General features: G+C 51.8%; 6 protein-coding genes across 6 annotated transcripts; 4 read left to right on the top strand and 2 right to left on the bottom strand.

Moving 5' to 3' along the window:
* Positions 1-268: 268 nt before the first annotated feature.
* ASPVEDRAFT_78681 (Zn(II)2Cys6 transcription factor domain-containing protein) lies at positions 269-2,342 on the bottom strand (the record flags this gene model as incomplete). The annotated part of the gene is made up of 2 exons (XM_040816587.1): positions 269-1,668; positions 1,727-2,342. 2 exons carry the CDS (start codon positions 2,340-2,342, stop codon positions 269-271), a joined length of 2,016 nt encoding a protein of 671 aa, XP_040662697.1.
* A 2,026-nt stretch (positions 2,343-4,368) lies between these two features.
* ASPVEDRAFT_36320 (putative small nuclear ribonucleoprotein (LSM7)) lies at positions 4,369-5,259 on the top strand. The gene is made up of 3 exons (XM_040811186.1): positions 4,369-4,576; positions 4,638-4,709; positions 4,764-5,259. The coding sequence occupies exons 1-3, from the start codon at positions 4,378-4,380 to the stop codon at positions 4,889-4,891; spliced, it is 399 nt and encodes a 132-aa protein (XP_040662698.1). The 5' UTR covers positions 4,369-4,377; the 3' UTR covers positions 4,892-5,259.
* A 39-nt stretch (positions 5,260-5,298) lies between these two features.
* On the top strand, positions 5,299-7,444 carry ASPVEDRAFT_67752 (fasciclin domain-containing protein). The gene is made up of 2 exons (XM_040815962.1): positions 5,299-6,323; positions 6,388-7,444. Exons 1-2 carry the CDS (start codon positions 5,511-5,513, stop codon positions 7,120-7,122), a joined length of 1,548 nt encoding a protein of 515 aa, XP_040662699.1. The 5' UTR covers positions 5,299-5,510; the 3' UTR covers positions 7,123-7,444.
* Positions 7,445-7,465: 21 nt separating this feature from the next.
* ASPVEDRAFT_121653 (PAN-complex poly(A)-binding subunit PAN3) lies at positions 7,466-10,090 on the bottom strand (the record flags this gene model as incomplete). The annotated part of the gene is made up of 9 exons (XM_040805906.1): positions 7,466-8,493; positions 8,548-8,703; positions 8,760-8,904; positions 8,963-9,157; positions 9,349-9,455; positions 9,506-9,672; positions 9,739-9,787; positions 9,839-9,904; positions 10,018-10,090. 9 exons carry the CDS (start codon positions 10,088-10,090, stop codon positions 7,466-7,468), a joined length of 1,986 nt encoding a protein of 661 aa, XP_040662700.1.
* Positions 10,091-10,500: 410 nt separating this feature from the next.
* On the top strand, positions 10,501-12,695 carry ASPVEDRAFT_158831 (clathrin-mediated endocytosis regulator UBX3). Its single transcript, XM_040808565.1, has 2 exons — positions 10,501-10,900; positions 10,956-12,695. The coding sequence occupies exons 1-2, from the start codon at positions 10,766-10,768 to the stop codon at positions 12,351-12,353; spliced, it is 1,533 nt and encodes a 510-aa protein (XP_040662701.1). The 5' UTR covers positions 10,501-10,765; the 3' UTR covers positions 12,354-12,695.
* A 2,687-nt stretch (positions 12,696-15,382) lies between these two features.
* On the top strand, positions 15,383-20,823 carry ASPVEDRAFT_36326 (pleiotropic drug resistance family ABC transporter). Its single transcript, XM_040811187.1, has 6 exons — positions 15,383-16,835; positions 16,887-16,976; positions 17,034-17,621; positions 17,673-18,608; positions 18,667-18,979; positions 19,037-20,823. Exons 1-6 carry the CDS (start codon positions 15,756-15,758, stop codon positions 20,554-20,556), a joined length of 4,527 nt encoding a protein of 1,508 aa, XP_040662702.1. The 5' UTR covers positions 15,383-15,755; the 3' UTR covers positions 20,557-20,823.
* The last annotated feature ends 81 nt before the right edge of the window (positions 20,824-20,904 follow it).

Consider the following 20,904-nt stretch of genomic DNA (forward strand, 5'->3'; position numbering starts at 1 on the left):
AGTAGATGACTAAGTTGAACACCGACCCGCAGTATTAGAAGCCGTACGTTGTATACGGTGTATGTTGTACAAGTCAGGCTTGAAGATCGGTATATACTGCTACTAATAATATAATATATATATAGACAACCTCAAGGCCCAAAGGACCGATATTGATAATAGAAAAACACCAACTGCCAGGGATATCCGCTAAACCGCTCAAACGACATGCCAATATTTTCAAATACATATGCAAAGGAAAAGTCATTACACGGATTGATCGAGAATCTTATGCTCTCACCAGTTTCCGGTCTCGTTCCTGCTCGCGCTCGCGCTCTCGCTCTCGTTCTCTCTCTCGCTGCTCTGGCTCCTTGTCATGCTCGCGATCCCGCTCGCGCTCGTTGCTTACTTCATGCACACTTGTTTTCGCCGCGGCTCGGTGGTGAGTGTTATATGTATCAAGTATGGCCTGTCTCAGCGCATCCGGAACATCGTCCCGGTCATCCCGGGCGTGTTCGTTCCGGTTGATACTGATCCGCCTACCAGTTCGGTCATGTCGTTCGTGGCCGAATGGATGGCTGTGACTGCTTTGGTTCTCGCTCATTGCTCGTCGCGGGGATGCTTCCCTTCCAAGCGGGGTTCGTGACACCGGTGCGGCAATGGGTGCGGATTCCCTGCGGATGTTGACATCTCCCGGGCCCTCGTGTCCTCTCTCTTGTTCAGGTATCACGGTGGCTGGAGCTGGAGCCGGTGTTGGAGCGGTAGTAGATGGGTGCGACTGTTCCGGGCCCGTAGCAGTAGGGCTGGTGGTCGTCTCCTTTGAATGGGGGTCCTCCGCATGCTCCCGATCAGCGCGCTGAGCTTCCCGTAGCTCATCCTCCTTCACGTCTCGCCAGGAGCACTTGGCGTGCTTCTTAGTGCACCCCATGCATGCGGTGAGATTCTTGAGGCAGTCCATATGGAGACGGCGGCATCGATCGCAAGGTGGCATAATACGATCACCTCGCTGCAGCTCTTCCATACGGGCAACCATCTCGATCTTAAATGGGCCGCCGTCATCCTTTTCATGATGATGGGATTTCGGGGGAGGAAGCAGCGAGGTGGGGGTGTTCGGAATGGCGACTGTGGCAGGCGATGGTGCAAACACGTTGTTGTAGTCGCCACCGCCTTCGGATACCCTAGGTCGAGGACGCGACGACTGGCGGTTGCTCGATCCAGTAGATTCTTCGTGCGCAGTGTACGAACTGCGCACCTGGCGGTCTTGGGTAGTGAAGAACTTCTTCATCAGCTCAGCGCGCGTAGTTGGAGAGGCGCCCTTGATAGACGTCCCGTTTATGATGGTCACATTTTCCGCGTTGGAGTGAGAGAATAAGAACTGCGATGACAACGGATTCTCTTCAGCTGGAACTTCCGTGCCGGGTCGGCCGGTGTTGACTGCGACGAAGCCGCTTGACGGGGACTGGGCGTTAGAAGCGCCATTGCCGTTACCGTTCAGTGGGGCGTGGGCACTGCCATTGGCGTCGCGCCAAACAGGACTTATGGAGCGTTGTTGCGGAAGATGCGGCTGGGTTTGTGAATGAAGCTGCAGTGGCCGAGAGTTGTGGAGGGTCACGTCATTCTCCCGCCGGGTAACAATGGCGGTTCTACGATTCTTCAGGCGGTGGTTAAGTTGCCGTGCACGTGCAGAGACTAGAAGAAAGGAATCGAGTTAGCAACTGGCAAGCGACTGGCTGGTGTAAAGACGAACCTTGATCTGCAACTTGGACTATTTGCTGGAGGTTCTTCTCGAGGATTTCGAGAGCTCCAAGCTCTTTCTCCTCATCCTCGATAATTGGTTGAGGCGGGATCATCTTTTGAGGCATCCCCGAAGCGATCAGCACAAAGTCCTCCTCACTGATCTCCACGCGGCTTTGTTTCGTGTAAAACTGGCATACCCGCACACCGTTGCGGGTCTTTTCCAAGTTGAATTGTTCGGGTTTGCTCTTCGCAAATTCTACCACGTCTAACCATGTGACGTTGGGGTTGTCCTTCCCGTGCGACTTGAGTACCCGCGGCGGGCCGTCGAAAAGACGCTCGAAGCGCTTGATCAGGATTGGGCCTAAAGGGCACGCGCCTAGATTCCCGGCGATGCTCTCATGGCGATGTAAGACACCGTCATATTCGCCAATCAAGTGTACTATGGCGGGCATTGTGTCTTCCAGCGAGACCAGAGGAAGATTTTCGGGGTATTGGCGCGCAAGATAGTTGATTTGCAGGTGATTTGAATGGGTCTTGGGGAGTTTGAACGCAATCGGGGGGAACTCCCCGGAATCTGATCGAGGTCGCTTACTAGGCGCCTCTGTCGTTATCGTTCGAGAATCCATGGCGGCGGAGGACGGGTGGCAGGGTCCTCGGGATCGCGAGAAGTCAAAATAGCCGGGAGACTATGGCGGAGACCCGGCAGGAGTAGCGTAGAAGTATATAGGAAGGGGGAAGGACAGCAGAGATGTCCTGGGGTCGTGGGGAAGGCGGCGAAGAGTTTTGGGAGGGAAGGTCGTCGAAGGGTCGAGGGGGGCGGGCGTTATTGAGTAATGGGAACGCTGGGCCGCTGGCAAAGCGCTACCGATGGCGGAGAGGCTCCAGAGTGCGGGTTTTGATTCAGCCACAGAGCGGCGGGCCTTGAAGAGGGAGCTGCAGAGTCAAGCAACAGAAACGACACGGATGTCATAGGAATGCGATATTGAGGAACACGCAGAAGAGGAGAGACATGGGGACAGGGGACAGGCACAGAGCCGGCAGAAGAACAAACGGAGTCACAGCAGATGCCAGTCAGAGGGAGGAAAAGGCAAGGCGGACGACGGACGCCGGACAACGGACGTCTGCCGGGGGCTGCTGGTACGGTACGGTATGGTATCGGTACTTGCCCTGCAGCAATTCCCTATCGCAGATTCGCAATGCGACTCAAGAACTCCACGTTGGAGCGAGACGCAGTCGCACAGGTTACACGTTACGTACTGTTAGTTTGTCACTCTCGCACGGCTAACTGGCTGACACGACAGGAGTGGGAGAGGTGGAAGGGCTGCCCAATGACAGCCAGAATGGGCCAGGACGCTGATGATGGAGGCATCAGGACGGGATGGCGGAACGGGTCTCCTCCCTTCTCCAGTTGCACTAGTGTGGCGAGAACACAGCGGCGCCAGTGGATCTGCGCCTACAGCGCTGGGGCTTTCTATTATTCAGCCTATCGTTCAGATGCTCGATGCGCTTGAACTGACTACAACTAAGGCTGCTGAGAGTATCCGGGAACGACCTCGACTCTATTTTTCAAAATCATGGTCCGTCTGAGTTGAGCTGAGCATCGTCCTTATCAGGTGACGCAGGGCGGAGAGAATCCCGCTGACGCTCAGCGGAAGCCGATTCGGTCCGAATTTTTACCCGTCATGACACTGTAATTTACTTCTGGATATCGCCATATCAGTCCCTTGCAGGGCTGGAGATAACCCGCTCGCCATGCTGCCGCAGGCGCAGCCCTCCTCTTCCAAAGTAAGCGGTGGGCTATAAAGCCTGGCTGCCTGACCTGTACCTAATCAGACTAAGAACGTACCACGTGATCTTATATCTGGTTTTGCAGCAATTACTCCATACTCAGTACCTTGTCAAAAAGATCAAGCTCCCTGGATATGAGATAGATGTGCAAATAATTAGACACTTTTTAATGATGCTCCGGCCGCTCCGCTGCAGCAACCAAGCGAGCTCCTCCGTATATATGGCTGCCTAAGTCATCCACTTATAAATTACGGTAATATAATGACAATACAGGGCTTAGCAAACTTTTCCTCCTCCCATGACTCTGAACCATGAACCTCTCCATGACAAACAGCCAAGGCCTCCAGAGTCCAGACTCCAGACAATAAATCTGCAGTGCACTTTCTCGGTCTGGAGCATTTTTCGCTGTCAGTTAGCCTGTTTCGGAGCCCATTCGCTGCTGTGTTGCGTGGACTCAACCCTGGAATCAAGGAAAATCCCTCATACAAACCTGCACCAATCCTCCGAGTTCCCTACCATTTCGGCCTTCCACCCCCCTTCACATCATCCGCACAGTCCAGCGCACTCATTGGTGATTCCCATCTCGGATAACCAGCCCCCTGTCTGTCTGTCTGTCTGCCTGTCCGTCCGGTCAGTCAAAGTGGGAGGAGCTTGCTTCCTGCATTTTCAAAAGTTCTTGAGGTATGACCTTTCCCCCACCTTGCCTGGTTAAGCTGGTTTCCTCCACGCGCGCGCCGCCCCCCCTCTTTCATAAATCCATACCTTCAGTTATCCCCTCGATTACATAACCCAACTCCAGTCCCCGGGCTAAAACAAGTCGGGATTGGAACATCCATTTTGATCATCGTCTGATATCTCCGATCTAGCCAAGCCATGTCCGAACGAGGCTCATTCCGTGGAGGTGGTCGTGGCCGCGGCGGAGGATATGATCGCTCTGGCGGCCGCGGCGGCCATGGAAAAGGTGGCGGTGGTGGCGGTGCTCAGCAGGAAAAGCCCAAGAAGGAAAACATCCTCGACCTGAATAAATACATGGACAAGGAGGTCCGCGTAAAGTTCAATGGCGGGCGAGAGGGTATGTTTTGTTCCCTTGAACTCGATATCTTTTACATCTTTCACTAACATGCATGAATCAGTCTCTGGAACACTCAAAGGATATGACCAGCTGATGAACCTGGTTTTGGACGACGTCAAGGAGTCTATGCATGGTAAGTAGTTACATGGTAAACCTAATAAAATCATCAGCAGCTAATTTGTTGCAGATGACGAGGGCAACGAGAACACGCGGTCTCTCGGTCTCATTGTCGCCCGCGGTACCTTGATTGTCCTGATCTCCCCTGCGGATGGAAGCGAGCAGATTGCCAACCCATTCGTCCAGGCGGAGGAGTAAGCAGTGGCTGTTTGGTTGAAAGAGATGCATGTGTCCCATCGAACGACGGGCGTCGCAAAGCCAAAGAATCCATCTCGGACTTGAGTGATGCACAAGAGATCCTCTATGTCCTACAGCTTGACTGATCACCACCGACTAGTTATCACACCTGAATCATCCATATATCTCCGGATGGTTTGTTTATCTCCACATCTATCCTCTTTATATATCCCCGTCAGGCAGAGGTGGCATTCAAAGCGTGCGGCCCGGGATGGACCACGCATGAGAAAAGGAAAATAGAATATCTAATGAAATAATGAGCATAAATCCATCATATCTCTGCACAGATTTGCAATAGACAGTATATAATGACATCATCTTCAATCCATCCACGGTTCTAGGATTCTTTCCATGACATCCGCGGACCGGCCGGGGTTCGGCTGCAAAGCATCCCGACCACTGGCATTAAGCTAATTATGCCTGGATGACCCCTCCCGATTCGTACTCTCGTATCGACTGGTCTGGATGCTGACTCGACCTTTCATTGTCTTTATATATATCCATTCGAGGCCGGTCCCGTCCCGGTAACCAGGATCCTTCCTCGAGAATCTATACCTGCTTATTTTTTACCTATACAAGGATGAAGCTGCAGCTGTTGACTGTCACAGCGATTACAGTGCCCCTTTGCTCGACCCTTGCGATCCAGGACGTCTTCGGCGACCTGAAGGATCTTAGAAAATCATTGATCGACGTCCAGAGCAAGAGTCCACTCAATAATGCTGTCGAACGATCACCCACCTTCACTCCTGCAGAGGTTCTAGATCCCAACACGGACATCGACCAGTACCTCTCCATCAACACCAACGATGTCGACAGTTGGATAAAGAACTTTTTCAGCCAGCCCATCGACGAAATCACAAATGTTCCATCTGACCTTATCGATCTCGACCGCGACATCAGCGTCAATTCCGATTCTGTTGATCCGCACCATTCCGATAAGACAATCTACCAGCTTATTGCAGAGAGCAAATACACCACCATCCTGACCAAAATAATCAACGAAGACCCCGAACTGGTGGACTATCTCAATTCGACCGATCATAGTCTCACCTTTTTCGCTCCAACCGACCACGCTTTCCGCAAGCTCCCGCATCACCATCACCGGGACCACGATGGTGGTGATAACGATGACCATCGCATCCCCAAGGAAATAATCCGCGCAATCCTGCGCTACCACTCCTCGCCGCAGGTCCTCAACGCCGTGAAGCTCTTCCATAGCCATACCATCCCCAGTGCCCTCAACTCCACCCTCCTCGGCACTACCGGCAACGACAACGACAACGACGAGCACAAAGACAAGATAAGACACGGCCTTCCGCAACGCCTCGCTATCCGCGCCGGCTTCAAAGGCCTAACCTTGAACTTCTACAGCCACATAATCGCCGCTGACATCGTAAGCCCAGCCCCCTTTACCCCATCCAATCCACAAAATAACTAACCCCAATCTCTTAATCTAGAACGCATCCAACGGCCTTATCCACGCACTAGACTCCATCCTCCTCCCCCCACCACCAGCCTTGCACCTCCTAACGCTCCTCCCCACAAGATTCTCCACCCTGAACCAAGCCCTATGGGAAACCTCCCTAGCAAAGCGTCTAAACACAACATCCAAAGAATCTGGACACGGATTCACGCTCTTCGCACCCTCGAACACCGCCTTCCAACGCCTCGGCCTGAGAGCCAACGCCTTCCTCTTCTCTCCCCCGGGCCTGCCCTACCTCAAAGCCCTGATAAAGTACCACATCGTCCCGGAACGCACACTGTACAGCGACGTGCTGTATACATCCGACGGGAAGATAAAGCCATTCGGGCTTGAGCTTGGGCTTGGATCGTCCCGGTTCGCGAGTGGGGATAATAACAATAACCTGGGCACGCACCTTGATCTTCCGACGTTGCTGGAGGGGCATGAGATTGCGGTTGACTTGACGCACCTCGGTCCGTATGTAAGCTTTAGGCTGAATGGGTGGCGGCGCGTGGGGTTTGCGGATGTGTTGAGTAAAGACGGGGTTATCCATGTGTTGGATCGGGTGTTGATTCCGCCGAGAAAGTTGGAGGGGGATGCGGTGTTGCCTGGGGAAGAGGGGGATGGAGACGGTGAGGTGGAGATTGAGGAGTTGGTGGAGAGGTTGGAGCCTTGGGTTGAGGACGATGAGGATGGTGAGGAGAACCTCCCGCATGCTGGGGAGCTGTGAACTGTTGACGACTGTTTATGTTTATGAGTTTATATGATACTAGCTGGCTGGTGTTTTTATTCTGCTTGAAAAAGCTGGTTCGTTTTGGATCTTCTACTACTATCTTATTTTGTCAATAGGGTCGACATCTCATCTGACAAGTGCATATATTTCTAATTGAACAGCGCTGTAATCTCACTATGGATTTACCAACATGGACGATGTCGGTGGAGGTAATTGTTGGGCAAGCTTCTCTCCACTACCCCTTCCATGGGGATACATCAGACCATGAACTTTCCAATGTATATATCCGTATTTTCACAGGATAATCCCACACAAGTTGATCACTGCTAGACGATCAATATTAGTGAAGCCTCCTGTTGGGCTTCAAAAGTGCCTGGAATGATGATTCCAGTGCCTTTTTCAGCTCTTTGTAGCTGACAATAAAACAGGTTTGTTCGTCACGGCTAACCAGGGTAATCCTTTCATCACTTCCTGCGTCCAATTTATTCAAACATGTTAGCACATGGCCTAGGTCAACCACTGGGTCTCCCGAAGCATCCACTTGGTGGAAGACGTAGTCTCGGAATATCTTCAGGAAAAATCGCTCCCCATTCTCAGACCATTGTCGGTCATGTTCGTGCTCTGGACGCTCGTTTATGAAGTTCAATTTCGTCAAGAGCCGCACAATGCGGCCGTTTTCGAGCTCCCGGCCGAGGTCGGATGTGAGCTGGTCGTCCAAGTGAAGAGCCGAGTCGAAGGTCGACATTAGCTGGGAGGAAATGCCGGTGATCAAGATATCAATATTCCGCTCCTGGTCTTTCTGCATTCCGCTAAGCAGCCACATAAGGGTGGTTTTGAGTTGTGGGCTGTACGCGCGAGTGAAATGCTCCATAGCTTTTGCAGCATTATGCATGAAAGCCGGCGCGTTGGCTCCAAGTGTGAGGACTAGTTGCCCAAAACTCACCAAATCTTGACGCTGAAGGTCAGCGACAGATCTTTGAGCGTCGAATTGCACGACGTCCATAATGGCACAGGCGTTTAGTCGTAGGCGGTTTCTTCCAGTAAGCAGGATCTTACTCGGGTCAATAATTCTCGCAGCTAAACCACTACTATGAATGTTCTTCAGAGCGTTGGCAATCTGCGTTATGTAACCCCACAAGACCTGTTCGGGAACGTGTGGGTTAGGACGACCTTGAAACCTCGCCCCAATGTTCAGATGTTGATCCGCGAGTGTCTTTGAAAGTGGGTGGTAATCAGTAACGAATATTAAAGAGCTGTCTTGGAAGCTCCGGCTCGTGAATGCATCGTGCACTGTCACCATACTCCCGCTAGCAACACGCTTCCAAGCTTGAACAGACCGAATGGCTTTTTCATTTGTTAATCGAAAGCCTACAGAACCGGTTAATATGAATCAAGATATGATTTTTGAATAGCGGACGCTACCTTCCAGCCGCCGAAGCGCGTAAAAGTTCCCATCCTTGCTGGACTGCGCTTTATAAACCCAGCTGGGATAGCCAAAGGTGGCCGCGTTTTTCTGATGGTTAAGATCCAGAGGAACGAGAGAATGGAAGAAATCAACTTGAGCTGGTAATTGAGTATCTATGGCAAGGTTAGCCTAGTGCGCATGGTCGGTCAAAATTGGTCCTGCAACGTACTCGGTAAGGTCTGCAGTGTGGCGGCTGCTTTCTTCTGAAGTTCTTCTCTGATATCGTTCGGAAGGAATAGGTCATGCACATTGCGTTGATACGCTAATGCGTTTTGATTGTGAGGGCCAATTGGGGCGTATAAATGATACTGGACCTAGAGAGAATCGTCAGTATAATTGGTCCAAATCGCGATTAATGTTGGGTCAACTCACTGGCTGCTGAAAGCCGGTCTGGTTGGCGTAGAATGCAGCTCCCCCGAGTGCAGTCGCAGCCGTATCATGAGAGAAAGGATTGGCTTGGACGGGCCCAACCGCACCGGTTGCAGCAAGGGGGTTCGGAGCTGAGACAAAAGGGTCAAAGCCACTGGCTGAGGCCACCCCAGCGTTTCCATCACCGTGAAGAGGAGGCTGTCAATACCCATAACTTGTTAGCGGGCGACCTTGGCAATATCAAAAAGGAGTCATTGGGATGAAAAATGCGCGTGATTGGGAGTGGCATAAAAGCCCGTCGTAGACAGGATTGTGTAGGTAGATAGATAGCGGGCGGCCAGTTTTTCATGAGAGCACGGTTGGGTATCGGTATATAGGAGAGATCTCACCATATGCGTAGGATCAAATCCCTGCGGTATAAATTCTTGGGCTTCCGCCACTGACCACTCGGGAGGAGCGACCTCCTGTCGAGCTCCAGGAGTGCTAGCATTTGATCCTAACCATGGTCAGTATCATCCGCGAGCTTGCATATAATGTACACCGCACTTGAAGTAGCTGTTCTAGGTTGAAAGGGGGCAGCATTTGCAGCTTTCGGTGAAATTGTAGAGGCTTTTTTCAGAGACAAGCTTGAAGAGGTCGGGGAAGACCCATTGGAGGGGAGTAGAGACGGTGTAAAACTGGGGGAATCGACATTGAAACGCTTCTTGTTGGCGCTACCGAAGGGTTTCGCGTTAGTGGCTAAGTCGAAATGAAGGTGGCCTATTCACTGGAATGCTCACTTATCCATTTGGTTTAAGTTCTTGTGCGGATCGTGGTTGAAAGCGCATCCTTTAACTCAGGGTCAGATAGGTTGATTCGTAGCAGGAAACATTGTAGCACCTTTGTCTTCATAGCGGCATCGGCCATAGATGGTCACATTGCGGCACAGCGTATCTTTCGCGTTTTCTAGCAATCGAGAGGCATCGTGTTAGCGGGCAAGTTCTTTTTGCAGGCGGAGAGTTCGCGCGTGAATCGTGAATCCCCAGGCCCCATAATCTTGAAGGGCTAACCGAACGTACCTCGCGCCTTCATCTTAGGCGATCCCGTCCCACGACGGGAGTCTTCCAAGTTAGACTTCCCCACGGAAGCCATGATCTATCCACAAGCGAGGGCGGGTCAACGCAGGGGGTTCTCCATTGATTCGAAGAGATAGTATGGCGGGCAACAGAGAGTATCTAGAGGAAGGCCACATTCCTCTGCCGATGGATCGTGGGCACGCAGTAGATGACGCGATACCAATGGATTGACGAGGGGCCCGGAACGGTTGTAGCTCTCAACACATTGAGTCACGCAAACCCAGCAAAATCAACCGTATATCGCCGTATTGTAGTTACCGCGATGGACAGCCTGTGATAGCTGATGAAGAAAGGGAGAGCAGCGGGAGCCCGCACGCCGACACTGCAGGTGGACAAGTCTGCGGGGAGGGGAACCAAGGGCCGACTTGCAAGGGCGGTCGGAGCTGAGACGGTGCCACCAACGTGACCTCAGCCTGCGATGACGGAGCTTGAACTGGCCAGCTCGCCGAGAAGCTATTGCACCTGAATTCACAGAACACAGCCAGTGCACTCGACGACGCAGCCGGCCATTTGAAACTCATAATCCACGCTTTATCAGCCCTGCGGAGCCCCTCTACTGGCCTTTTGGACCTTGACGCTTTTTAATTCGACCTGCCACCACACGTCATCTTCGGGCCTTATCAACGTGCATCCTGAATGAGCTCCGCGAACTCCAAGTGACTTTGTTTATGGATGAGACACGGACTTAAAAATGTCCTCATCTGGGCCCGACATTTCCGAGCTGTCCGAGAGCCAGCGGTCTGCTCTTGAGACCTACACCACAGTGACTGGCCAGGAGCCGGTGGAGGCCATTGCATTACTGGGCCGGTCGCAATGGAATGTACAGGTAGGAAGCTCGATGGAAAGAAAGATACCTGTGGATGTGTTGCTGATTTTGATAGATTGCCATCGCTAAATTCTTTGATGGCGAGGGACCAGATCCTGTTGAAGAAGCTCGCACGTCGCTCGAAAACGCTAGCCCTCCCCGTCCAACCCGACAAACGCAGAACCTGCTGCACGAGGATCTGACTGCACGCTTTACCCCAGCCTCCCCCGCTGTCGAGCCAGCTCCCCGGATCGTGACGCAACCAGGAGACCAGCCTGTTTACCGTCCTCCGTTCATACTAGCTCTCGTCTTCGCCCCGTTCAACCTTCTGTATAGACTGTTTGTTGGTTCTTTCCGCCTTTTTGGAACCCTGTTTCCCTTTCTTCCCCGACTACTCAATACAACAGCAAGCCCAAATCTACAAGGAATCCGACGAAACACTAATGGACGACGCCCCCTCGCGCCCAAAGATACCGCGGCAAGGTTTATCCGTGAATTCGAGGAGGAATATGGAACCAATTCGCTCGAGTTCTTGGAGAATGGGTATAACATGGCTTTGGAAAAAGCGCACCGGGAATTGAAGTTCCTTTTGGTCGTTCTTGTCGCACCAGAGCACGACCACACGGATGCTTGGGTTAAAGACACACTTTTGTCAAAAGAGGTCACCGATTTTATCAACGACCCTCAGAACAACATCATCGTTTGGGGTGGGAATGTGCAAGATGCCGAGGCTTACCAGGCTGGAAACTCCCTCCGATGCACGAAATTCCCGTTCGCTGCTGCGATTGCGCATACGCCGGGTGTTTCTTCGACCGCCATGTCTGTTATTGCTAGAATATCGGGGGCAACCTCGCCTGCAGAATTTGTAGAGAAACTCCGCACTTCAATTTCGCAAAATAAGGAACCTCTTGAGCGCATCAGGGCCACGCGGGCGGAGCAACAAGCCTCTCGCAGTCTCCGAGAGGAACAGGACTCAGCATACGAGCGCTCACTCGCCATCGATCGAGAGCGGGCTAGACAAAGACGGGAAGCAGAAGCTGCGAGACAGCAGGAAGAGCAGCTAGCCGCGGAACAGCAAGCAGCTGAAGAAAAGCGCTTGCAAAACGTTGAACAATGGAAGCGATGGCGAGTCCAGTCTATCCGCGATGAACCAGACATAGATGTCAAGGATGCTGTCCGTATTAGTATCCGTCTACTATCCGGTGACCGTGTTATCCGCAGATTCGCGCCTGATGCCGATATGAATGAACTCTACGCATTTGTTGAATGTCACGACATTATGCAAGAGGCGGAAATATCAGAAAAGACCACGTCGGAAAAGCCAGATGGATACGACCATGTCTACGGCTTCCGGCTTGTCTCGCCCATGCCCCGAGTCGTCTATGAAGCCGACACTGGCTCCATCCGGGACAAGATTGGCCGCGGCGGAACTCTTCTAGTGGAACCCATTGACGATGAAAGCGATGAGGATTAGTCTAGAAATATCATACTAATACCCGTTCACTGTATCGCCATCCCTCTCGAGATCTGTACCAGCACAATCACTATGTAGGAAATACCTTGTACGGGTACATGCAAATGCCATAAGTAGACCATCAGTAGCTTTTATTATTGAGGATTTGGATGTCTACCTGCAAATCCATTCTTCAAGTCTTTAGGCTGGATGCGCTGTTGAGTACTCTTCAGTGGCCTTATTATATACTAGGAGCGGTAGGGTAAGGTCCTCGGTTTTATGGTCTTCAGCCTGCCTGAGATTCTCTTCAAAGTCGTAGACCACCAGATCTAGATACACAACAGCAACTATTTAATCTTCGGGGCAATTAATTCAGGAGACTCGGCTTTCAGGTCTGCTAGATGTTAATATCGGCAATGATTGAGGGAGTCCACTCAAACAGGAGGTGGGAGGGTAGTGGCAGGTAGTTAATGTCTTTTCGTTTTTATTCCAAGTTGTATTTTTCTCTGTCTGTTTTTTCTGGACAGTAAGGGACTGCTCCGAAGTTCTTTACCTGTCAGGTTTTTAAGACTCATTTGTGGATTCTACGTTTTGATATTCCGTTTCCGTCCTAATATATATAGATGTATCCAACGATGATTTACCCAGGTATAAGCACGCGAGTAACGTGAATAATGTAACCTAGTCATATTATTGCCTTGACTCTTCTGAGATGACTCAATCCGTAAATATCTGGAGCAGCGCGTACATTTCCTTTCTACCGCCGGTGCCCGGGAAAGGCATGTTATATAACGGCGGGATATCCAGCTCTAGCCAACCACGCAGCAATTTTTGTGACTCACGCACGTTAATGCCAATACAATGCTTATGCTCCAGCAGACAGAGCTTCCTAGTAGAATCCTCGAGAATGCACAAATGGCCCAATGTAATGCCAACGCTCAAGGCAATTGGCTCTCAGCGTCGTCGACTTTAGGTCCATGGACTAAACACCTTACATAACATATAGCTCACATCTAACTTATTCTTGTTCCAATGTGGGAATAGCCTTGGGCGCCTGAAGACTTTGCGTCCTGATCTGTCATCCAGTTAAAAGTACTAGTTAATAGGAGCGAGGAGTCTTCGCAACAATTTTCGTAATGTTGGGGGCATGGCCTTGGAAGAGTACGGTGAAACAAACGCTATGTCGTTTTTGTTCTAGACTCCGAAACCAAGACGATTAAAAGTTTAAACTTGCGAGGTGTTTTCTCAAGTAATAATTGGTATGATGTTGATTCGAAAAGCCCAGAATGATAATATCCCAACTTGCGAGTTGCGGGGATTTGGAGACCGGGATATCCAAAAACAGCCCTGCCCGTTCCCTTAGTGCTGAGATGAGATGAAAACGATACATTCTTTATTCCTTCGGGTCTTCTGGATATTCTTTCCGAGCTGATGCAGTGGAGACTAGTTTGAGAGCGTTGAGCCGTACATATGACACATCTATCGCGCATCGGGCCTTTATGCAGTCTTGGCTTTTTAGGGCTGATCAGACGAGGTATACTCTCCGCCTGGCGTATGCTCAACATGGAGCACGAGGTTGTTGATCAGGTTGCACCCTTGCGTCTCGGATGAAAGGCACTGGCAGTGGGCCGTCATTTGACGAAATTTCGCGCGGCACTTTACTGTAGATAAACAGTTCACAGGCAGTGAGCCGGTGGCCTTACATAGTTACGGAGTTGGTTGGGGCCGCGCCCGGTTTTGCCCTTGAAAGCATGGGTTCGGACCCCATTTACGGTGTACTCGGTGCCCGGGATCTAATATTATTGACTGAAGCCGGGATATCAGAATCCAAGATAAGCAAGCCCGTGCGTGGCGAGTTCGTTTTCACCTCGCCCTTGCTTCCCCCTTGCTTGCTTTTGGAAGAATCGATGCAATGACAGCTGGAAGCCCGTGGTATCCCCAGTTCCCCGCATCGGACAACGACGGATCGCCATCGGACATTTTCGTTGAGATTGTCCATGTGTACGCCGAATAATGCGTCCATGACTCTCGAAAGAGGACTTGAACGCTTGATAGAACCCCAAGGGGAAATTGGTCGGGGTCGCCCAGATCCGTGCTTGGCGAGATTACGTGACCAGGGCTGTTTGTGAAAATCCATCCGTGAACGCTTCAAGGTTCATGGACGTTCCAAGAGAAGGTTGGGCAAGATGTGAACGAGGAGCAACTCGCTGGGAGTTACGTCGTCGCAGCGCCGAATTCGAAACAAACAGTTTGAAACTGACATCAAAACAGTTGACGAACCGATCGGGTCAAGTGGTCCGTGATCCAGCTCCGCGTGTACAGCGTCCGGAACAGGCAGCGTCCGTGCCGAGCGATCGGGCACAGCATAGCGGCACAGAGAGATAAGATCTGGCATTCGCTGAAAAGGGCAGCATAGCTGAGTCACAAGCATAAGGGGTCCCGGATGTGGAAGCGGCGAGCCCGACAGCGCGAGAAAATGAGTGGGGAGGGGAAATTGGGGACAGAACATCAATGGAATTCGGCTCCGGGAAGGCTTCTTCCCGCCCCACCGCCACCCCTGATTTGAGGATTCGATGTCCGCTGCATCGCTTACAGACCGGCCGAACAATCGCTTGCAGGCTGCTGAGGGCGAGTCCGAGCGGCATTGCCGAGTCACAGTCTTCACGATGTTGTACCGGTTATTTTTGTATAGGAAGTAGCTGGTGAAAAGCAGGCTCGGATCGTCTGTGTAGTTCGTAATATGCGTATACCAATACGGGATACGGTCCCTGGATCAGCCCCAGGAAGAACAGGATCTGGGCATGGAGACTCATGTGAATTGCGAATCTGCGATCCCTGCCGTGAAGAGGCTGAAATGAGTAACCACTAACCAGTGAACCACAACGCGTCCAGGCAGCCTGGACAGCTGACCAGTGAGCGGCGTCAGAAACCGCCAGGGCACGGAATAAATCGCTGTCATGATGAGTCTTCCAGCCGGCGCTGGTCTGAAACGGGCATCTTGATGACTCGGGAGCGCGCAAGAGAGAGACCCGTTCACAGCCAGTGGGCTCGGAAAGCAACACAGCGGCACCCGTTTGGTCAGATCCGCTGGTTGTCCCGGGCCCAGACTTTGGCGTTGGCACTAAATTTCTGCTCTTTTCGCCTGAATCGCTTTATTTATGGCTTATCGCCAGCCTGCTCGCGATTCTCCTGAAGTCCTTAAGTCCGGGTATTCGTCGATCTGGTTGCAGAGAGGTTGATCGCGCCTTTTCTTCACCTTCTCCCTCTTTTCCTCTATACTCACTTCCTCCCCGGAGTATACCCGACCCAACCTACTCCTTACCACCAATTATCTCTTGTTTGCGATTATTTCCCCACCACGCCTCTTGGGCATCCCTGAGTTCGCCGTTACCCTGAGACTGGTTGTCTCTACCACCAGCAACCATGTCGTCTTTTCTGGGAACCCTCAATGCTAGCATCAGCCCTTCCCAGGGAGTGGAATCTCGGGGAACAGAGCACCACGGCAATGCGGCCTCGGAAATTGAAGAGGCCGTGAACGTTGATTCCCATCCGGCGCCCACTGGAGAGAAACGGGCCTCCAGCTCAAGCAGCATACTCAGCTCCACCGAAACAGCGAGGGAAAAGGAGGAGCACAACTATGAAGAGGATGCCGAGGAGGAAATCACTCGTCTGGCCCAGCAGCTCACGCACCAGTCAACAAAGTACTCCACCCACAACATCGAGAACCCGTTTATCGACATCAGCGAGGAATCGTCACTCAACCCTCACAACCCCAACTTCAAGGCGAAGAACTGGATGAAGAATATCCTGGCTCTGTCCTCGCGCGAGCCCGAGAAGTACCCGTCACGCCATGCCGGCGTCTCGTTTCGCAACCTTAGTGTCCACGGATTTGGTAGCCCGACGGATTACCAGAAGGATGTTTTCAACTCGGTGCTCCAAATCGGAGGTCTAGTTCGCTCTCTCATGGGATCTGGGAAGCAGAAGATCGATATTCTTCGCAACTTCGACGGTCTGGTCAAATCCGGGGAGATGCTTGTCGTCCTCGGCCGACCTGGAAGTGGTTGCTCTACTTTCCTCAAGACCATTGCTGGTGAAATGAATGGTATCTACATGGACAAGGAGTCCGAACTCAACTACCAGGGTATCCCGGCGAAGCAGATGCGAAAGCAGTTCCGAGGTGAAGCCATCTATACCGCCGAGACCGACGTTCACTTCCCTCAGCTGTCTGTTGGCGACACCTTGAAATTCGCTGCCTTGGCTCGTTGCCCCCGGAACCGCCTTCCCGGCGTCTCCAAGGACCAGTATGCCGTCCACATGCGAGACGTCGTAATGGCCATGTTGGGTCTGTCCCACACGATCAACACGCGCGTTGGGAACGATTTCGTGCGCGGTGTCAGTGGTGGCGAGCGGAAGCGTGTCAGTATCGCAGAGGCAACCCTGAGTGGAAGTCCCCTGCAATGCTGGGATAACAGTACACGTGGTTTGGATAGCGCCAACGCTTTGGTAAGCTAATATCTTGATAATCTAGATCTACTAGTACTAATCGATCTATAGGAGTTCTGCCGTACTCTCAATCTGATGGCCAAATACTCCGGCACAACTGTGGCCGTCGCTATCTACCAAGCCTCGCAGAGCGCTTACGATGTATGCCGCCTTTTATTCCCTTCTGACTTGACCATATATACTAACTCACCCTTGTAGGTCTTTGACAAAGTCACCGTCTTGTATGAGGGAAGACAGATCTACTTCGGTCGAACGGACGAGGCGAAACAGTTCTTCGTCGACATGGGATTCGAATGCCCAGAGCGCCAGACGACCGCTGATTTCCTGACTTCTCTTACCAGCCCTGCTGAGCGAATCGTGAGGAAGGGCTTCGAGGGTCGCGTGCCTGAAACACCCGATCAATTCGCGACCGCCTGGAAGAACAGTACCGCTTATGCACAGCTTATGCAGGACATCCAAGAGTATAACCAGGAATTTCCTCTTGGTGGCGAATCCGTCAACAAGTTTATTGAATCCCGCAAGGCTATGCAGTCTAAGAGCCAACGTGTCGGGTCTCCATACACCATGTCCCTTGTTGAGCAGGTTAACCTGTGTATGATCCGTGGCTTCCAGCGTCTTAAGGGTGATGCCAGTTTGACCCTGAGTCAGTTGATCGGAAACTTCGCCATGGCTTTGATTATTGGTAGTGTCTTCTACAACCTTGTAGAAGATACCAGTAGCTTCTACTCACGTGGAGCCCTGCTCTTCTTTGCCGTCCTGCTCAACGCCTTTGGTAGTGCTCTCGAGGTATGTTTAACGCGGCATTTTACTTTAGGTTTCAACTAACAGCCTATTTAGATTCTGACCCTTTATGCACAACGTCCCATCGTCGAAAAACAGGCTCGTTATGCCATGTACCATCCATTTGCTGAGGCCGTCGCCTCTATGCTTTGTGATATGCCCTACAAACTTCTCAATGCTATCACTTTCAACATTCCGCTCTATTTCATGACGAATCTCCGTCGCGAGCCGGGGGCGTTCTTTATCTTCCTACTTTTTTCATTCGTGACAACCTTGACCATGTCTATGCTGTTCCGTACTATGGCTGCCACGTCCCGAACTCTCTCCCAAGCCCTGGTTCCGGCTGCGATTCTTATTCTCGGCCTTGTCATCTACACCGGTTTCACTATCCCCACTAGGAATATGCTGGGTTGGTCCCGCTGGATGAACTATATCAACCCGATTGCCTACGGATTCGAAAGTTTGATGGTGAACGAGTTCCACGGCCGATCATTCCCCTGTGACCCAAAGGCTGGCTTCGTTCCCATGGGTAGCCCCGCCTACTCAAACTTGGCAAACCAAGTCTGTGCCGTCGTGGGCGCAGTGCCTGGCGTACGGGATGTCGACGGTACTGAATACCTAGGCCAGAGTTTCCAGTACTTCCAGAGCCACAAGTGGCGCAACCTGGGTATCATGTTTGCTTTCATGGCTTTCTTCCTATTCACCTACTTGACCGCCACCGAGTATATTTCCGAGGCCAAGTCCAAAGGTGAGGTCCTACTCTTCCGTCGCGGCCACACGGCCCCTTCCAGCAGCGACGTCGAGACCAGCAGCCCGGTGACGGCCGGTGAGAAAGTGGATCAGTCGACCCAGGACGTTGCCAACATTCAAAAGCAGACCGCCATCTTCCACTGGAAGGACGTTTGCTATGACATCAAGATCAAGAACGAACCGAGACGCATTCTGGACAATGTCGATGGATGGGTGAAACCTGGTACTTGCACTGCTTTGATGGTAAGATCTGCTGTTCTTGATCTGACTAGCTTGATTCCAATGCTAATGGTTTAACTAGGGTGTCTCTGGTGCTGGTAAAACTACGCTTCTGGATGTGCTCGCAACTCGTGTAACCATGGGTGTTGTCAGCGGTGAAATGTTGGTCGACGGACGGCCTCGCGACCAGTCTTTCCAGCGTAAAACAGGTTACGTACAGCAACAGGATCTTCACCTTCACACCAGTACGGTGCGTGAGGCACTGAGCTTTAGCGCTCTGCTTCGTCAACCAGCCAGCACACCCCGTCAGGAGAAACTTGACTATGTCGAAGAGGTGATCAAGCTTCTCGGTATGGAAGCCTATGCGGATGCCGTTGTCGGTGTGCCCGGTGAAGGTAAAATTTCCCATCTATCCTAGTCGGCCCCCCAAGCATTTGCTAATTCCTTTTTAGGTCTCAATGTGGAACAGAGAAAGCGTCTTACAATCGGAGTCGAGCTTGCTGCTAAGCCGCAACTGCTCCTCTTCCTTGACGAACCCACCTCCGGTCTTGACAGTCAAACTTCTTGGTCTATCCTCGACCTGATCGACACGCTCACGCAGCACGGCCAGGCTATCCTTTGCACTATTCACCAGCCCTCTGCTATGCTCTTCCAACGTTTTGACCGCCTGTTGTTCCTTGCCAAGGGTGGTAAGACGGTATATTTCGGTGATATCGGTGACAAGTCGTCTACTCTGTCTAATTACTTCGAGAGGAACGGGGCTCCTAAGCTTCCTGCCGATGCCAACCCTGCCGAATGGATGCTTGAGGTCATTGGCGCCGCACCCGGATCCCACAGTGATATTGACTGGCCCGTTGTGTGGCGTGACAGCCCGGAACGTCAAGCTGTGCACCAACATCTTGCCGAATTGAAGGAAACTCTCTCGCAGAACACCACCGAGACATCTCAAGCTGACGCGTCCGATTACAATGAATTTGCTGCCCCTTTCCCCGTTCAGCTTTGGGAATGTCTTGTCCGTGTCTTCTCCCAGTACTGGCGCAGCCCTATCTACATCTACTCCAAGACGGCACTGAGCATCCTGACTGCACTCTACATTGGTTTCTCGTTCTTCCAAGCGCAGAACACCAAGCAGGGTCTTCAAAACCAGATGTTCAGTATCTTCATGTTGATGACTATTTTCGGTAACCTTGTCCAACAGATCATGCCTAACTTCTGCACGCAGCGTGCCTTGTATGAGGCTCGTGAGCGGCCATCCAAGGCTTACTCCTGGAAGGCATTCATGGCAGCTAATATCCTTGTTGAGCTCCCATGGAACTCACTGATGGCCGTGCTTATCTATGTCTGCTGGTACTACCCTATTGGACTCTACCGGAACGCTGAACCAACCGACGCCGTCCACGAACGTGGCGCACTCATGTTCCTGCTTATCCTCACCTTCCTCCTCTTCACCTCCACCTTCGCCCACATGATGATCGCCGGTATTGAACTCGCAGAAACAGGTGGTAACCTTGCCAACTTGCTCTTCTCCCTCTGCTTGGTCTTCTGTGGTGTCCTCGCCGGCCCTGACGTTCTCCCCGGTTTCTGGATCTTCATGTACCGCGTTTCCCCATTCACCTATCTCGTCTCAGCCATGTTGTCCACCGGTGTCTCCGGCACAGACGCCACCTGCGAAGCCGTCGAATACATCAAAATCATCCCGCCCTCCAACATGACCTGCCAGGAATACATGGGAGACTACATCGACGCCGTCAAGGGTGGATTTTTTCAAGACCCCAACGCCACTGGCGAGTGCTCTTTCTGCCAGATCTCCAGCACCGATACTTTCTTGATGAGTGTCAAGAGTTACTACAGTGACGCATGGCGCAACTTCGGCCTGATGTGGGTGTACATCGTCTTCAACATCTTCGCTGCGGTCTTCATTTACTGGCTTGCTCGTGTGCCCAAGGGCAGCAAGAACAAGGGATCTGCTTAGACCTTTTTTCCCCCATTGTCTTTTTTGAAAATTTGCGTAATTTTGCAAGGGTCGGTTTTTTTTTTTGCATATTGTCAATATACCTTACACACCATACATAATAGACTAGAGAAGACCATCTTCATTCATACTGGAGGCTACTTGCTCTCTCCTACTCGCTGCGCCTGCCTTACCTACAATACCTACCGGCCAGTCTACCCATTCTATTCTACTTGGATAGATGGATGGATAGACTAGCCGCTCTCTTCCTGACGGTCCTCTTTTTTTTCCTTTTTTCATCTGTTTTATCTCTCCAAGCCTCCCTCGCGGCGTCTTGCTCTCTCTCCACCTCTTTCTTTCCTTTTTGTC

This window comes from Aspergillus versicolor, assembly GCF_001890125.1.
Source record: "Aspergillus versicolor CBS 583.65 unplaced genomic scaffold ASPVEscaffold_1, whole genome shotgun sequence".
Lineage (NCBI taxonomy): Eukaryota > Fungi > Ascomycota > Eurotiomycetes > Eurotiales > Aspergillaceae > Aspergillus > Aspergillus versicolor.

Coding starts and splice junctions, on each gene's coding strand:
- ASPVEDRAFT_36320 (XM_040811186.1), top strand. CDS start 4,378: ATGTCCGAACGAGGCTCATTCCGTGGAGGTGGTCGTGGCCGCGGCGGA. Junction 4,577..4,637: donor GTTCAATGGCGGGCGAGAGG/GTATGTTTTGTT, acceptor TGCATGAATCAG/TCTCTGGAACACTCAAAGGA. Junction 4,710..4,763: donor CGTCAAGGAGTCTATGCATG/GTAAGTAGTTAC, acceptor AATTTGTTGCAG/ATGACGAGGGCAACGAGAAC.
- ASPVEDRAFT_67752 (XM_040815962.1), top strand. CDS start 5,511: ATGAAGCTGCAGCTGTTGACTGTCACAGCGATTACAGTGCCCCTTTGC. Junction 6,324..6,387: donor ACATAATCGCCGCTGACATC/GTAAGCCCAGCC, acceptor CTCTTAATCTAG/AACGCATCCAACGGCCTTAT.
- ASPVEDRAFT_158831 (XM_040808565.1), top strand. CDS start 10,766: ATGTCCTCATCTGGGCCCGACATTTCCGAGCTGTCCGAGAGCCAGCGG. Junction 10,901..10,955: donor GGTCGCAATGGAATGTACAG/GTAGGAAGCTCG, acceptor TGATTTTGATAG/ATTGCCATCGCTAAATTCTT.
- ASPVEDRAFT_36326 (XM_040811187.1), top strand. CDS start 15,756: ATGTCGTCTTTTCTGGGAACCCTCAATGCTAGCATCAGCCCTTCCCAG. Junction 17,622..17,672: donor CCTTTGGTAGTGCTCTCGAG/GTATGTTTAACG, acceptor CAGCCTATTTAG/ATTCTGACCCTTTATGCACA. Junction 18,609..18,666: donor GTACTTGCACTGCTTTGATG/GTAAGATCTGCT, acceptor TGGTTTAACTAG/GGTGTCTCTGGTGCTGGTAA.